Below are 16,556 nucleotides of genomic sequence, written 5' to 3' on the forward strand. Positions count from 1 at the left end.
CCAGGCTGAAGTGCAGTGGCCGGATCTCAGCTCACTGCAAGCTCCGCCTCCCGGGTTTACCCCATTCTCCTGCCTCAGCCTCCCGAGTAGCTGGGACTACAGGCGCCCGCCACCTCGCCCGGCTAGTTTTTTGTATTCTTTTAGTAGAGACGAGGTTTCACCGTGTTAGCCAGGATGGTCTCGATCTCCTGACCTCGTGATCCGCCCATCTCGGCCTCCCAAAGTGCTGGGATTACAGGCTTGAGCCACCGCGCCCGGCCCATAGTTCTTATCTGGTGAGGCTGGGGTGAGTGTGTGTGTGTGTGCGCGTGCGCACGTGTTGGGGTGAGTGTGTGTGTGCGTGTGTGTGCGCACGTGTGTATGTGTTAAAAGGTGGCATATAGAACATGTTGGATTAGGGACTCTAAATTTCTGCATTGCTCTAAAGTAGAACTGAAACAGTTGAGAACCATAGCTGAGAAAACCAATCTGGATATCTATGATCAGAAAACCCTCATTCTTTTTTTTTTTTTTTTTTTTTTTTGAGACGGAGTCTCGCTCTGTCGCCCAAGCTGGAGTGTAGTGGCCGGATCTCAGCTCACTGCAAGCTCCGCCTCCCGGGTTCACGCCATTCTCCTGCCTCAGCCTCCCGAGTAGCTGGGACTACAGGCGCCCGCCACCTCGCCCGGCTAGTTTTTTGTACTTTTTTTAGTAGAGACGGGGTTTCACTGTGTTAGCCAGGATGGTCTCCATCTCCTGACCTTGTGATCCACCCGCCTCGGCCTCCCAAAGTGCTGGGATTACAGGCTTGAGCCACCGCGCCTGGCCAACCCTCATTCTTATACAGATGGGTGTCCACACCGTGCATATTCACCAAGTGCAAGTCGATTCCCCCCTTCCCTACATCTTGTTGACCAAGACAATATCTACCTTATAAAGATTGAAATTTACATTTTATGCCATTAGCAGTTTTTATTGAAGGAGGAAAATGATTTTTTAATTCATCTCAGGTTTAAGATAAATTCTGCAAACATTGATTAAAACATGAAAGGCACTTAAATAAGCATACATATCTCTGAAAACATGAAATGTTATGTACATGTGTTCATCATTGTTTGGATTTAGAGCTTTGAATTCACTAAGAGTTTAAAATGCTTTTTTTTTTTTTTCTCATGCCAAAACATTTGACTGTGAAATATCAACCCAGAATGCTCTGGGAAAAAGTTAGCAAGGCTTCAACCGTTTTTGTTTTTTTTAATTGCAGGCTTAAACCATCTCTATTCATATAGAACCCAGAAAACATGTCTCCTTGGATATGCCATGTGGCCTCTCGGTTTCACCAGGCATCTTGAAACATTGAGGGCAAGTAAGAGAGTTGTTCATTCATATCTTCATCACCAATATTAGGTTTCTGTTAAAAATTCAACACTTGCTGGGTAGAAAAGTCTCTGCAATAGCACAACATGCTTGTCTGCTTTTCAGTCCATTCTGTGTGTAATTCCTGGGGTTTATGAGATCAAAAAATAACTCCAGTTGTGGCCATTTATCTAGTTTTGTGGCAGCTGCAAATTCGGTTGCTCCAGAAACCACCTGATCTTCAATCTCCCAACTGCTTTTAATGGCTGGATTAATGGACTAACCACTTACATGTGAAAATCCATCTTGGCTCTATTATCAGGACTGTGGACAATGGGCAGATGGACAGAGGATTTACTGATTTACAAATTATTACCATCTTTGACATTTATTTGAAAAAAAAAGACGCTTCAGATCGTTTAATATTTCAATGATAACTTAGTTTTATGAGAGAGAGATGTTTTAAGGGAACAAATGAGAGGCAGTGTTTTTTTTTTTTTTTAATGAGGTACCTTGGAAAACAGCATACAACGCCACATGCAGACCTCCAGAATAGCTGGAGGGGACCAGGAGGAATACGAATTCATTTGAAAGTCTCTTTTGGACAAGAATATGCTAGACTCCCACAGCTCATATGTACTTGATAGAAAATGTAAACATCGATTTGATTTCGGCTCAGCTTCAAAACAGTAGTAAGGCATTAATTAGAAAAGATTATTTAATATTTGTTCTCCTTTATTCTTTTCTTACCTGGTCAAGAACTAAATGAACTCAATGTACTCTTGTGGATGAATGAAGGGCAACTCCCTCTGGGAAGATTCCTTATATTAACGCAAAGCCCTGATCCCTTCCGGTGAACTCAAAACCCTAAGCCGAGGCTGAGAAGCAGTCGGTTCCTGGCATGAAGAGGATGGTTGTAGGCTGAGGTCTGAAGGGAGAAGTCAGGTTAAAGAGAAGCACTTGCTGCAGGGTAGTGGGGTGGGCAGAGACCTGCCCGCCAGGCTGTGCCCTTCAAAGTCTCTGACCAGTTCTGGTTCCAGCATTTTCTGGGCAATGCCATCACAAGCCCCTGTGTCAAGGACACCTACTGCCATTTTTGGCAAGTTTATTTTTCTTGCTGTTGAGTCAGACAAGAAGGCCCAGGCCCAGGATGTCAAGAGCTTAGGGGCTTTCAAAGCCACAGAGGGCCTGGCCCATCAGGTCTCTGCAGGAACATGGCTCATAAAATGCATTTGCTCCTCACTTGCAGCCCCGGCTGGCAATCCTAGACAGAACAGGCAAAGGCCGCAGTAAGCTGTGGGGTGGCATGGAACTCTGAAAAGACTCCTCCCTTGTGCCATTCTGGGCCAGAACAGAGATTTCGCATTTTGCTGGCTTAGGGTGGGGACATGGCATTGTCCTCACAGGCTGAAATCATCACATTTGAAAGCTGGAACAAGCATCTTTTGAATGGGCATAACGCAATTGCTGGGCCAATTTCTGCAGAACAGAGTGACAGGTCACTGTGCCCTCCCAGGTGCAGGCTGCCTGCCGCCTTCCTGCAGCATCCCCCTGCTTCCTGGGGACCAGGGCACTCACGCTCAGTTCAGCCTTCAAGTGCTGGGAAACCTGTAGTCCCCCTGGGGCACTCCTGGGAGAATGAAGGCAGATGAATTTTTAAACAGCAGAATGAGTGTGTGTTTGTGTGTGTTTGATAATGGTCCAAGCTTTAATAGCATGGTAAAATATTTACCTTACCTTTTATGGCTAGCATGTAATCAATCGCTAACACACTGAAAGAAGTTAGAAACACCAATGTCTACTCAGCCACAGCTAGAAGGAACCATTCAACATTTACAAACATAAGTGTATACATATTTATGTACATGTCACATATAGGTTCATGGGAAATGCAGAGCCATCACCTCGCCAGGTGAGCCGCCCCTCCGACCATCCCTCCTGCCCAACAGAAGTGGGCGCCCCTGGGGGCATCATCGCTCAGTCCTCTGACACTGGGTTTCTTTTTCAAGCCACAGGGGACAGGGCTGTGGGCTTCTCTCTGGTTTTGGTTTTTAAGACATTAATTATCTAGCAAATTGGCCCATTCAAGTAAATCTCCCTCTTGACCCTGAATAGCCTTGATTCATTTCACCAAAATTCCCAATCCCCTATTGGATAAATGATGCCAAGTGTGTACCAGGGACAGGGTTGGAGGTAGGGAAATTGATAATAAATATTAAGTAAATATCCATTATGTGAAGGCAAGTGAGCTGTGATCCTGGCTTCTGGGATTTTTTCATAATTAGGTGGGAAGAAGGGCTGGTCACAGGAGAGCGGCAACCACTGAGTTAGGAAATGTTAGAAGCGGGAGGCCTCTGAAGACCATGATTTTCTTTCCAGTGGAAGGAGTTGGGAATGGACTGGGCCACACATGGGACCAGAGTGAGGGCTGAGCTGGATTCACGGTCACCCACGGAACACCCTTCTCATCAGGGCCAACTCCTTCCTGGGGCCTCTGGGGAGCAGGTGGAAGGAGGCAAGGAGCAGAGACGGTTTGGGAAGTTGTGGAAGCTCCTTTGTGGGGTTGTCACTTTAACCTCACCGGTAGTGTGGGCAAGGAGAATCCCTGTGAGTTGGTGCCTGTGCGCGTGTGTGGTTGTGTAAGGATGGCACTGCCCCACTAATTACAAATTGCAGGTGGGTACAAGTAGTTAGGTGGTTCAGAAAATCAAAAATGGTTACACAGAATGGACCTATTCCATTTTCTATACGTGCATGCAGTGTGAAAATAAAGATGGCTCGAAGATATCACAGTGCAAGAACTCTGCAGGCCTTTTCAGCATGAATTATTTTGTGCCCTGTGAATTGCCTTCATTCCAAATAAAACTTGTGTGCTTTTCTTTTTCCTGTCTTCTTTTCTTTTATATAAAATGGCAACTCTTTCTCAGGAGAAACAGCCTTTTTCCATAAATGCAAATCATTTGGGGTTACTTGTATCAATGGTCAATGTGCCTTGTCTTTCACATGGTTATAAGGAGCAGGGCCATGGCTTTGAACTTGAGTAGCTTTAGCTGTTAGATTTATGGTCTGGAAAGAAGTCAGGAGAGGAGTTGCTGTGTCCCCTGCGGCTGCCTCCATAGTGACACACTTCCTAAGTCCAGAGCCAGTTCCCTTCTAGGCAATCAGTGAAAGTGAACAAAGTGGTCATTTTCTTAATTTCATTCTGATTAGTGTCCAGGGAAGGATGATGACCTATATGATCTCAGCCCAAACCATAAGCCGATTTCTCCTCCTCATTTTCTGATACCTTTACTAGGACCTCAAGTTACACTTCTGGGATTGAGTGACACATTAACACGGAAGGAAGCCTAGAAGACGCCTGACAGAACCCCTTCTCCCTGAGCGTCCCCTCCCCTCTCCCTACTTCCAATCAACTGTTGCGTGGCAAACTGCAAATGTAGAGCAAATTCCACTAAGATGGTGTCAAAAAGAGATAATTAAAGAAAAAAAATGATGGAAAGCTCGCCTCTTAACTAAGAAATCATTGTATAAATATCTCCCAGTTCAAAGATTTGACTTTTGGTTGTTTGGGGACCATTCCTCGCTAGGGATATTTCAAGAAAAAACTCTCCCCATCTGGATGATTTTGTTTTCATTTATGCTATTAAGGATAACCATAAGCAGATCCAAAATAACAGAGGACGTCATTTTATTGGCTGTCCACAGGAAGTTTCATCACACATGGAGGTGAAGACTGTGGGGGGCGCGGCACACAATACCTCAACACGAGACCTCATCGAGTGGCCAAACAGAAAGTGAAATGACCCCCGACACGACGGAACCCCAGCCGCCCTCTGCAGCCCTGGTGCCACCTTTCCATAGACGCCGCAGCCCAGTAAGCTGAGTGAGGACACTGTCCATTAGTCTCGGTTCGTTGCACTGTCTTCCAACAAAACAGCACTTAAAAATTCACAAAATTAAAAAAAGAAAAAGAAAGCAGCACTTCTTTGGAAACAGCAACACCACTGTAACACAGACGGCAGCGTGGCATGCAGATCCACACCTGGTCGGTTTTTTCCCTTTAGGATTTTTTTTTCTTTTTTTTTAATTAACAAGTGGAATGGCACGTCTGTTTCAAATATTAGTAGCATAACACGTAAGTGCAGTTGCAATCTGGCCACAAGCGTCAGAAGCCTTCCGTGTGTCTGTCACAAGGGCGGGCAGACACTTCCATTCTACCCCTGGAGGGTCCCCGTCCCCAGGCCCACCAAAAGAAAGCAGCGACTTCTCTATTTCCATTGGTGTCAAAGCACTCAGGTTGGGGAAGAAAATTCAAATGAAACCAAGCTCTCAGCATCCGGGGCCGGCCGCCCTGTGCTGTTCTAAGTGGTCTCTGTCCCCCGGACCTGGGGCTGTCATCTCCACCGTGGCATTGGCTGGGAGAGTCGCTGTGGAGCACACCCCTCCGCTCACTCCTGCTGCCCATGGAGGAGCCTCTGGTGCCTCCCAGCCCGGGGCCACACGGGTCACACGGAGCTGAGCTTCACCAGGCCGCGCACAGAGTCCTCGTGCAGGGAGTCCTGGCTGGCCAGGCCCAGCACGTGCATGGTGCGGCTGTGCGCCAGGGGGCTGCCCGCCGCCAGCAGCCTAGGGGGCGAGGGTGCCTCATCGGGCGTCAGGAACTGGTGGCCCATGTGCTCATCTTTCCGGGGCATCACGTCCGCGAGCGTGGCCTCGGCCAGGTTGGGCATGGAGGCAGGCGGCGTGGGCGGACCCAGTGTGAGGCTGGCACAGGGCGTGCCCAGGCCGGGCTTCCCGGGTAGGTGCAGCTCGTCGCTGGTGAGGCTGGGCTCGCTCTGCAGCAGGGGGGTGGCCGCGGCCTGCAAAACGAATTTGGTGCTCTGAATGCACTGGTCTTGGTCGCACTGGAGAGCGGGAGGCGCCAGCAAAGAGAAGGTGGAGAGGAGGGGGCAGAGGTGGGGAGGGACGGGGACAGGGCATGGGCGGGGAGGGCGGGGTGCGAGAAGAGAGAAACCGTTAGTGACACCTCAGTCAGCCAGGCAGGGAGCGCGTAGAATGGCCCAGGCGCATTGGGAGAGACACCCAGCGCCTGGTGCTGCAATCGCCTCTGCTCAAATGAAGTTACCACGGGTGTCCAGTCATAACATGCAGCACTGGTCATGAAGCCAGTGGCCTTGGTTCCCAATTTAAAGAACACAATTAAAAAATCTCTTGGGCAGAGTCACAGGCCACCTACAGCAGTGGGTGGCTGTTTCTTGTATGCTGAAAACCCCTTTTTTAAACCACATTGTTTTAAAAATACAGGGGTTGTACACCCATGTTCATAGCAATGTTATTGATAGTAAGTCAAAAGTCGAAAGCAACTGGAGTGTCCACTGATGGACGACAGCAGGGACAAAGTGTGGTGTAGACACACAATGTTAGTGATTCAACCTTAAAAAGGAAGTGCATTCGGACACATCCATGAGATGAGTGGACGCTGAGGACAGCATGCTAAGTGAAACAAGCCAGTCACAAAAAGACAAATAACTGTGTGATTCCACTGATACGAGGTCCCTGGAGCATCATGTTCTTAGAGAGAAGGAAGAATGGTGGCTGGGGGGGCGGGAGGAGGAGGGAGCTGGTGTTTAAGGCATGCAGAGTTTCAGCCAGGGAAGATGAAGAAGCCCTGGAGATGGGTGGTAGTGGTGGCTGCAGAACAACATCAATGGATTTAATACCACTGAACTTATACTTACAAATGGTTAAAATGGCAAATATTATGCCATGTCTATTTTACCACCAAAAACAGAGAGAAAAGTACATGGGTGACAGAAGCCTTTGAGGGTCTGATCAGACTGTTTGGTAAAAGCCTAGAATTCTCCACTGCTAAATTTCCAACAGCTTCAAGAGCCATTCCCTAAGCCTCTGTGGTCTGAGAATGCCCACACTTGAGAAGACGTTTCCTATTCTTCCACGCATTCTTAAGTCACATGACATCTGCCTTGTGTCCTGTTTCCCTTCACTCACTGGGCCAAGAAGATAGTGTAAGCACATGTTCAGCCTATGCAATGGGCACCCCTGGTAGCTCTGCAGACCCTCTCCTTGAACTATAGGCAAGTTTCAGAACAGCTAGAAGAGACTTAACAGGACTTGGACATCTTCAACTTGAGCCTGTGCAGTACCTTCTCAGTGAGATTCAGGAGCAGTGTTTTGATGGGAAGGAGGAGGAACAGGCATGGATGGATATTAGGGGAGCAAATTGGGACTCTGTGCTCAAGCTATAAACTGGCTGCTCCGCTCCACTTCTGCAGAGTTCTTACAATGAACTTGCTTCCTCTCTTCACAAATGAAGACCCTGGGGCGCGGATGGGTTGGGCAGTGCGATCAAGACCTTACAGATGAAAGTAAGGGATGGATCCAGGATTTGAAGCTGGGGTAGACCTCTTTCCACTATTAGGCATTTGACACCGCAGATGCTTAATAAATGTTATTTGGTCTTTCATCGCCTCCTCTTTATCAGAAGGCTAGAGTTACCTAAGAACTACTCACCGATGGCTTTGTGATTTAGGTGTGCCAACCTCTTCCTGATAAGAGACATGCCCAGAACTGCCATTGCTCATACCCCTGCAGCCGGAGCGGTGCAGGGCCAACATGCACAATACAGCCTCGACCAGAGGGAGGAAGCTCAGCCGAAGCCGATCCCAAGGTGCTTATTTCATGCAGTGCACGCTTCCTTCCCAGCCTCATGGGTCTCTTTCTAAAATCACAAGTAGTAGGCAGGCCACCCCTGAGCCACCCTCCAGCCTAGAAGAGAAGGTTGAGGGGCTGCAATCTTCAAGAAATCTGCAGGTTTTAGATGCTCAAAGACTAGGTCCTAGGCAAGAGTAAAGCTCATAGTGGAGTTATGAAGAGGGCAAGCAAGTCTCACGGAAGATCCTTGCTTTTCTGTGGCTTCAACCCGGGCAGTGGAATTGCAAAACACTGAGAAGCTGGGTAAGGCCTGAGAAAGAAAGGTGCCAAAGTGGGGTCAGGGGGAGCGGAGGGGAGTGGGGTTATTCAGAGGAAAGGAAAGGCTACTACTTGGAAGGGGGGCCGGGTGTGGTGGCTCACGCCTATCATCCCAGCACTTTGGGAGGCTAAGGCAGGCAGGATCACCTGAGCTCAGGAGTTCGAGACCAGCCTGGGCAACATGGCAAAACCTCATCTCTACAAAAAAATACAAAAATTAGCTGGGCATGGTGGCACACAAATGTAGTCCCAGCTGCTCAGGAGGCTGAAGCAGGAGAATCACTTGAGCCCAGGAGGCAGAGGTTCCAGTGAGCTGAGATCGTGCCACTGTACTCCAGCCTGGGCGACAGAGCAAGACCCTACCTCTAAATAAATAAATAAATAAAAAGTACTTGGAAGGGGCTGACTGTGAAGTGTTAACAATCCTTTAATGCACTCATTTTTCTACTCATCACCAAAATCATTTGTGCCACAGTGGTGCTTCTCCAAGCTGTCAGGTGGGCAACAGAGTAGCCTTCTCTGTTCTTGCAGGGAATTCCAGCTCAGGGTGCAGGTCCCTTCTGGTGGGGGCTACTGAGCAGGAGGCTGTCAGGCTGCAGACAGCTGTGGCCTGTGTAGGCTGCACGTACTCTCCCATGCTGTCAGCTCTGCTCTGAACATGGGCTCGGTCTTGACAGGGCAGAGGTGGAGGCAGACTAGCCTCACTGATTAAACATTCATCTTCTAGAAACTATACCAGGGTTTGGATAGACTGAGCTTTGCAAAGAATGTTTTATGAACATCACCGTTTCGTATTCCTCCTGACAGAGGCAGCTGAGCCGCAGCGGCACTCCTATTTCCTGTAACTCTGCACAGCCTCCAGCAGGCCGGGCCTGGGAATGAGCCCAGGGCTGAGCTGCAGCTTCAGAGAGCTCAGCTGGCGAGCCAGCGCCCTTGCTGGACCAAGGCATCTTGTTTTCAAGCTTCCTCTCTGGAGCCCTCACTCATCCTAATGCTTTCTGTCCACACAATACCCACTGGCTCTCAGGAACAAGGAAATTGCAAATTAGATTTGCTTGTCTCTGTTGACCTGAAGAAAGTCTTTTCCACTGAAGACTAATTGGCAAATTCTGTTTTAGGGATCAGCCCAAGTACTTCTGACTGACTCTCACAGACTCACAGAAAATATGTTTGAGGGTGGAGCTAGAGGCGATGGTCAAGGTCACACAGTAGGAGCCTGAGGGCAGACGAGGGCTCCTCTCCTCCCAACCCTGTCTCTTTCACCTTCCCTCTGGGAAGAGGTGGGCTCTCCTCATCCCTGTGTTTACTTCACTGGCAGAGGTGGGCTCTCCTCCACTTTCTCTGTCTTTTTCCCCCTCTCTTGTCCATTCTTCTACTTTGCATGACCCCATCAGCTACTGGCCCTTTTCCTCTCCTCTGATCACCTCTCTGCCACCTAAGCCTGCAAAGAGCTCCTGCACACCCGTGAGAACCTTCTCGGAGAAGGTGGCTGCCAGCAGTGGTTGGTTAAGCTCCTGAGAGCTTGTGTTCCCTGTTGGGGTTGATGCAGAGTTGGGTGCACTTTGGAGACTTCCATTTGCAAACATCCTTTGCTAACTTAAAACACAGATAACAGCCCTAGAGGTGGCTTTACTGGGAACCTAATGATGCTTCAGGCTCCTTTACGTACACAGCCTCTTTCCAAGGCCTCGTTCTCTGCATACTTAAGAAAAAGCATATCTCATGGAGATTTGCTTTTTCTTAAAGGAAGTCTCCCATGGCATGGTTCAGACTGCTCCCATCCTGGCCCACTCCAGCACATACCTTTTGGCACTTTGCCATGCTCTACCTACGACTCGTTAAGAACTGTAGCAAACACTGTGTGGGCCTCACTGGCCAGGACCTTGTTGGAAACGCTCTTGAGTTTGTCAAGGGCTTAAGGACTTGAAGAAGGTGTGAAATAATATTTGTGAAAGAAAAAGTTTAGCCTAAGCCATTTGATTTTTTTGTGTTTTGTTTTTGTGAGATGGAGCCTCACTCTGTCACCCAGGCTGGAGTGCAGTGGCATGATCTTGGCTCACTGCAGCCTCTGCCTCCCAGGTTCAAGCAATTCTCCTACCTCAGCCTTCCGAGAAGCTGGGATTACAGGCATGTACCACCACACCTGGCTAATTTTTGTATTTTTTTTTTTTTAGTGGAGATAGGGTTTTACCACGTTGGCCAGGCTGGTCTTGAACTCCTGACCTCAAGTGTGATCCGCAGACCTCCTGAAGTGCTGAGATTACAGGTGTGAGCCACCGTGCCCAGCCTGTAAGCCATTTAATTTAACAAATCTATATAGAAGTCACTCAGAAATGTTTTCCAAATGACTCTTTGGAACCCTGACTTACCTAATGATAAGAACCTCTTCTACACAGATTTGCTTAAACATCTTAAAAGATGACTGTCTCTCTAAGTCTAGCTATGGGTGTTTCCCCTGATAGAGGGAAGGCTTTCATATCAACAATAAGCCTACTCTCCGCGCCCTCCCCAGCTTTCCTGCTGAGTTGATAGCAGGGGGCAGGGACACTGGCACCAGGCACCTAAGTGTCTAAGTCCTGTGTGTAGTTCACAGCTTTGAAGACACTTTGCCACATTCAAACTGATTTCCATTTAGAAGGCAAATCTCAGGTGGGGCACACCGGGACCAGGCTCTGTTCTGCAGGTGTCACCCATCTAAATCTCCTGTTGGCTCAGAAGAGGGCACTGGTGTGGACAGAGCAGAATTTTGTCAGATTCCAACCAAGGGTAGTGCAATGACTCTACTGACTGGAATTTACAATTCTCATTAAATGCTCTCAAAACGTCGCCTGTTTTGAACATATGCTTCTTAGAAAAAACTTAGGTATCAAATGATTCAGGGATACCTGATTGTTTTAAAAGAGCTTTTCCTAATTTTCCACTCTGCCAGAATTCCAAGGACGATGGCTATGATTCCCATTTGAGAAAGTCATGGAGGAAAATGGCCAATATTTTCAGGGTTACTGTGGAGATGACTATGACAAATATTCTTACACTTCTCTCTCTCTCTCTTTTTTTTTTTTTTGTAACTTTTGCTTCTAATTCTTATTTGCCCATTTCTTGTTGACTTTTCTACTTAACTTTCTTGCTCTCTGGCTTCACCAACTCTCTTCCCTCTATCCTTTTTCCCCATTGATTTATCTCCCACTTCTGCTTCTTCCATCTTCTCTTTTTCTTCTTTATCTCTTCCTTTCTACCTCTCTCTTTTACTTTGAACCTTTTTCCCTCCACCACCCAGGCTTCCCGGCTTTTCATCTGAGGACTCTTTTATCTTCTGCCAGTAGAGGGAGACATCACCGCTCGCTTTTTTCTCTTATAATTTGGTGGCTGTGCACATATCCCGGCTAACACCGAGAAGCCGTTGGGTATGCTTGAATTGATCTAACCAGTTATAAAACCCTAAGGAAAAACGGTCGACCACTTGGATATCTGACAGTGACAGTCCATCTACTCTGAACAGCAAATTGAGATACTCATGTTTTTATTCCAAAACAACCTTTCAAAAGTTCATATTTATCAAATATTAGGTTGAATCATATGACATGACCAATTTTTAAGGTCAAAAATTGGTCGGATGCTGGATACTAACAGAATAGAAGCTTGAATTTTTTGTAAGAGTGTCTATGAAAAGACCTTTCTGCTGGCAGCATAAAAATCCCACTGTCTAGAGTGCTGGAGCTTTTGCTGTCATTGCAGTAAGTCACTGTGACAACTGATTTACTGCCCAAATGAAGCATCAGCATTTAACTTGCAAAGCAGTTTATGGTTTCAGATGTCTGGATGTCACGCACATTAGCACTTAATGTTACAATTTAAAAACGCCATAGAGATCATTTACTTTTTGTTTCTGCAGATTCTCATATAAAATTGCTCATGTTGGAATACATTTTATTTTACCCTAGCTGACTTCTTGTCTGAAAATCCGAGTGTAGAGATGCTACTAAAAGCAAAACTAGGAGCTTTCTAGATGGCCTGTGTACAAATTAAGAGTGAGTGAAATTATGTATTTCTTTTGCTCCAATTCTGTCAAAAGCATTAGAGTTAGGCATCATTTGTTTCTGCTTGGCTGTGAAGCTCTGTTCTGGGGTCTTATGAATGCTTATTGACAGTTATAGAAACACCACAGTCTTCTAGAGTCCACCTAAAATGCAGGTGCAGGTTGGCAGGAGAGCTTTTTTGTATTCTTTTATTTAACATTATCATTGACGTTGCCTAAGTTATTTTTTTGCCTTCTACATTTGATTTTTCAGGTTACATGGAGCGTTCTTCTGCGATACTAGTTTAACAAATGATGCAACTGCTGGTTTCATCTTGTTTTGATACTGGATTGGGGGATTTAAAATGTTAGGTTAAGTTAATATGGTAAATGATTTTCTAAAAACAAAATTGTTGCAATTATGCACCACGTTACTATCTTTGCATTTAGCATGTGATCCCAAAGGACCTTTGTAGCAACAAGTGCCAGATATAAGCATGAACGATGACATCAATGCTATACAGAAGTTAAATTATTTGACAATCAAACGAGGTATGCACACTAAAAAGTGGATCATAACTGGATGTCATGAGTATGTCATGCATATACATTGTCCTAGATAGAACTTCGATGTTAGCTAATAATAAAAGCCAATAATGAGGGAAGCAGGAATAATCAAAATGTGGTCCTCAGCTGGCTCTGGGTTATTTGCACATCCTTCTAGTATGGCTCCTTGGAATTTCACAGGGGTTCAGAGGGCAAGAGATACTTGGGGTCACATGCATCATCTTACTGTTTTAGATGCCACATTGTTGCTTCTCTAACATTTTCTTCCTTGAGAATTTATAGTAGAGGGAAAATCTCACAGGCACCGAATAACCACCCCATCTCCACTCGGGAGAGAGGGTACGCTAACACTAAATCTTCCCATTTTTGACATGATAAATAAGACCTCAGTAGGTACTTTGATGTCAGCTTTCTATCAATATTTATCTAATATTTTTGACCTGCAATATCAGGGTGTTTATCTAGATGTAAAATTATAAAGCCTTTATCTCTAATTGCTAAAATACTGCGTATTTCCTTAGGAGCACATTTTCTATCATTCAAGAAATACCTTTCTTATCCAGATACTGGTCCTAAAATAAAATGGCAGGCAAAAATTTGACCAAAGATACCCAGGGCCTCTTTCCCTCCAGCCTTTCTCTCTTCTGCAAATGAACATGCTGAATCTGATGCTAAATCTGTCTCCAAAGGCTCCTCCTTCAAAGTAAGCACTGGAAATGGCTTTAGGTCAGAGTAGTCCTACCACATGGCTAATCCAGTGTTTATTGTCGGTAGAGTGGGTAGCAAACAGCCCATGTCTGGAACATATGGCAACATGAGTGGTAACATGTCCTCTAATTATAGAAACAAAGCTTCTACTCCCAGGAATGCTGGAGAACTGATACTGGACCAGCTTTCAGCCTGTATATAAGGGAGTATATGAAACTGGCCAAAGTACAGGAGGCAAATGGTTTCCAGCAGCGCACAATGGGCAGCGCAAGATTGTAATCCCTGAGGGGAGGGAGACTCACAAGGTAAGCCTCACAACCAACCAGTACTTTTCTTTGGGAAAGTTCCCCAACCATTGCACAGAGCTGGAGTCTGAGCAGACCACAGTTGTTCAGCTATAGAGAAAACAGAGGTCGGAGTGTAAGAAAAACAAAGTGACTGGATCTGCAAGGCAGGAAACTGGAGAAGAGGATGCCATTCAGAGAGGGAGGACTAGAAGTCCTAGTGGGGGTTCCAAGGGCTGTAGCCAAAGGCTGTGCTGTGTATGTGCAGGGTGAGAATTCCCTGCCCCAAGGCTTGTAAGACAGCAGCTGCAATGGGGTTGAAAGAGAAACAGAGATACTCGAGGTTGAAACAAGTAGTGCATTAGGGACACTGATGTCATGAACACCTTCAACACATTGTTAACATCCCTGGGAGCCCAAAGACATCAGAAGGCTGTGCCTTAGGAGTAAGAATCATGCCCTAAAGTAAGACCCCAGGCCCATCCTAACAAAGCTTGAAACCAAACAATCTTCAGAGAAGACAGAATTTGGAGGTTGAGTTCCAACAAATTAAAGAAGTCTGGAAAACACTTTGGACTTTCCACAGATCTGTACTAACACAATATAATACAAGCCTACACATGTTCAAGGTGTCTAGCTGGTAACTGAACTGCTTACTGTAACAGAAACAACACTCTTCGGTGTAAGGTAACAACATCAAGAGTTTCTATACCTTATATCTAAAATGTCCTGTAGTCAACAAAATATTAATAGACATACAAAGAAATGGGAAAATATGATAGAACCAAATCACAATTTTATAACTAAAAAGTATAATAAACAAAATGAAAAATTATCTGGATGAGGTTAGCAGTAGACTGGATATGGCAGAAGAATCGGTGAACATGAAGAGAGATCCGAAGAAATTATCCAGTCTGAAGAGCTGAGAGACGTGCTGAAGGAAAAACACAGAGCCTCAGGGACCTATCCTCTGGGTCAAGGTCAAATGGTCTAACACATGTATCACTGGAGTTCCATGAGGAAGGAGAATAGATTAAGGCAGAGAAAAAAAAAAAAAAAAGTGAAGACGTAAGGGCCTAAAGCATCCCAGCTGGATGACAACAATAACTTCCAGGCCCAAGGAAACTGAATGAACTCCAAGCAGTGTAACAGCAGAGATCACCTGTGGGCCAGGTCAGTAATTCACTTGGATACTGATATGTTTCCGCATGGACAAGCCTTTTGCCTGATTTCGACTAGACTGGTCTGAAGTGCTACAAATGGTTTTGACTTCAGGGATCAAGTAGAAAGAAAAAAGTGTGAGTTTAACGTATCATTGATTAACACTGTCATTTGTAACAGAGAGGAAACTGCTGATGCTGGATAGATGTGCTGATCAGGTTGCAGGTTAGATTATGAAGAGGTTGCACATTCAGTTCCACAGCCTGGTTTTGTGACTGACCGCAACTGATTAACCATCCTTCTGCAGAGAAAGCCTGTGGGGTGTGGCTTCCTCAGCCGTGGGAGGAGACTTCAGGCCACTGCACTCCATAAGAAGACCTACCAGTGAGACTTCTGGTGTCGGGGTTAGGAAGAGTATTTTCCATGGAGTCAGACTGCCAAGCGTGAGATCACAGTGTGGCCACTGGTTATCTCTGTCACACACTTAACATCCCTGAGTCTCAGTCTCCTCAATGGGGCGATCAGAGTACCCCCATCAGATGGTTTTGTGAGGACTAGACGAGATAATGATTATGTAAAGCACTGAGCCCAGTGTCCGGCACACAGGAGATGATCTCTTTCTCTCTCCGTTCTCTTTCTCTTTCTTGTTTAACCAACATTTGCTGAAACCAACTATCATAGGGACTATTCTAGACTCCGGGTAGATGTGCTAAACAAACAGCAATGAAGCATTCAATTATTATTATTAAAGCCTGAGGCATTTTAATAGAAGGTAAAATATTCATTGACAATTGAAATTCATAAATCCCTGAAGTTTGGCTGAAGCTCCCCTTCATGTAAAAATGACTAATGCTTGATAACTTCCTAAGTGCAGGCTTTCACAGGGGAGCGTGGGTAAGGGTAATGGGTTGTGGGGACTGAAAGAGTGTGGCTGAAAATCACTTTATGCACAGTCAGCCCCTGTAGATGTTTCTTTATTGACGTGCATAACATAGGGTTAAGAGCATGGGCTCCGGGGTCAAATTAGGATGTTTTTGTTAGAAAATTGTACTTAAGCTCTCCTTCCTCTGGTTTTGTTAATCTATAAAATGGAGATAATATTGGTAGCAGGCTCAGAGGGGTGCTGTGAGGGTTAGCAGAAGTTATGTACGTGGAAGGCTTGGAACGGCACGTGGTATGTCCATGTGGTATAGTCTGGGAATTGCTGAGCCCCGCGTCAGTGTGAAGGTGGATGAACTGCAAAGAGGAGAGTCGGGAAAGAGCATCAGGTCTCATGTTCCACTTAGCGCCAGCCCTGCTAGTGCGTTTCCACAGTCCTGTGAGCATGGTCCCTATACCACAGAAGCCCATAAAGAACAACCAAAGCAACAGAAAGGCCTGTTCGCCAGCACCCGAATGGCCGGTAAATGTACAGTCCAGTGGAACATTATCTGCTGATGATATTGGCCTGTTGATTAGACACAATGGGTTCAAAGCCCTGACGACAAAGAAGAGTC

At 46.1% G+C, this 16,556-nt stretch overlaps 1 protein-coding gene across 3 annotated transcripts in view; it reads right to left on the reverse strand.

The window, feature by feature from the left end:
- Positions 1 to 1,220: 1,220 nt before the first annotated feature.
- The window catches only part of ZDHHC14 (zinc finger DHHC-type palmitoyltransferase 14), a 311,090-nt gene continuing 295,754 nt past the window's right edge, over positions 1,221 to 16,556 (reverse strand). Inside the window, exon 8 of one of the 3 annotated variants that reach the window (XM_033234955.1) lies at positions 1,221 to 6,239. In XM_033234955.1, coding sequence (XP_033090846.1) covers positions 5,841 to 6,239 — 399 coding nt within the window. In that variant the 3' untranslated portion in view covers positions 1,221 to 5,840. The remainder of the gene's footprint in view (positions 6,240 to 16,556) is intronic. The other 2 variants (XM_033234952.1, XM_033234954.1) reach the window with 2 other exon arrangements.

Source organism: Trachypithecus francoisi, unplaced genomic scaffold (assembly GCF_009764315.1).
Source record: "Trachypithecus francoisi isolate TF-2019V2 unplaced genomic scaffold, Tfra_2.0 Lachesis_group15, whole genome shotgun sequence".
Classification (NCBI taxonomy): Eukaryota; Metazoa; Chordata; class Mammalia; order Primates; family Cercopithecidae; genus Trachypithecus; species Trachypithecus francoisi.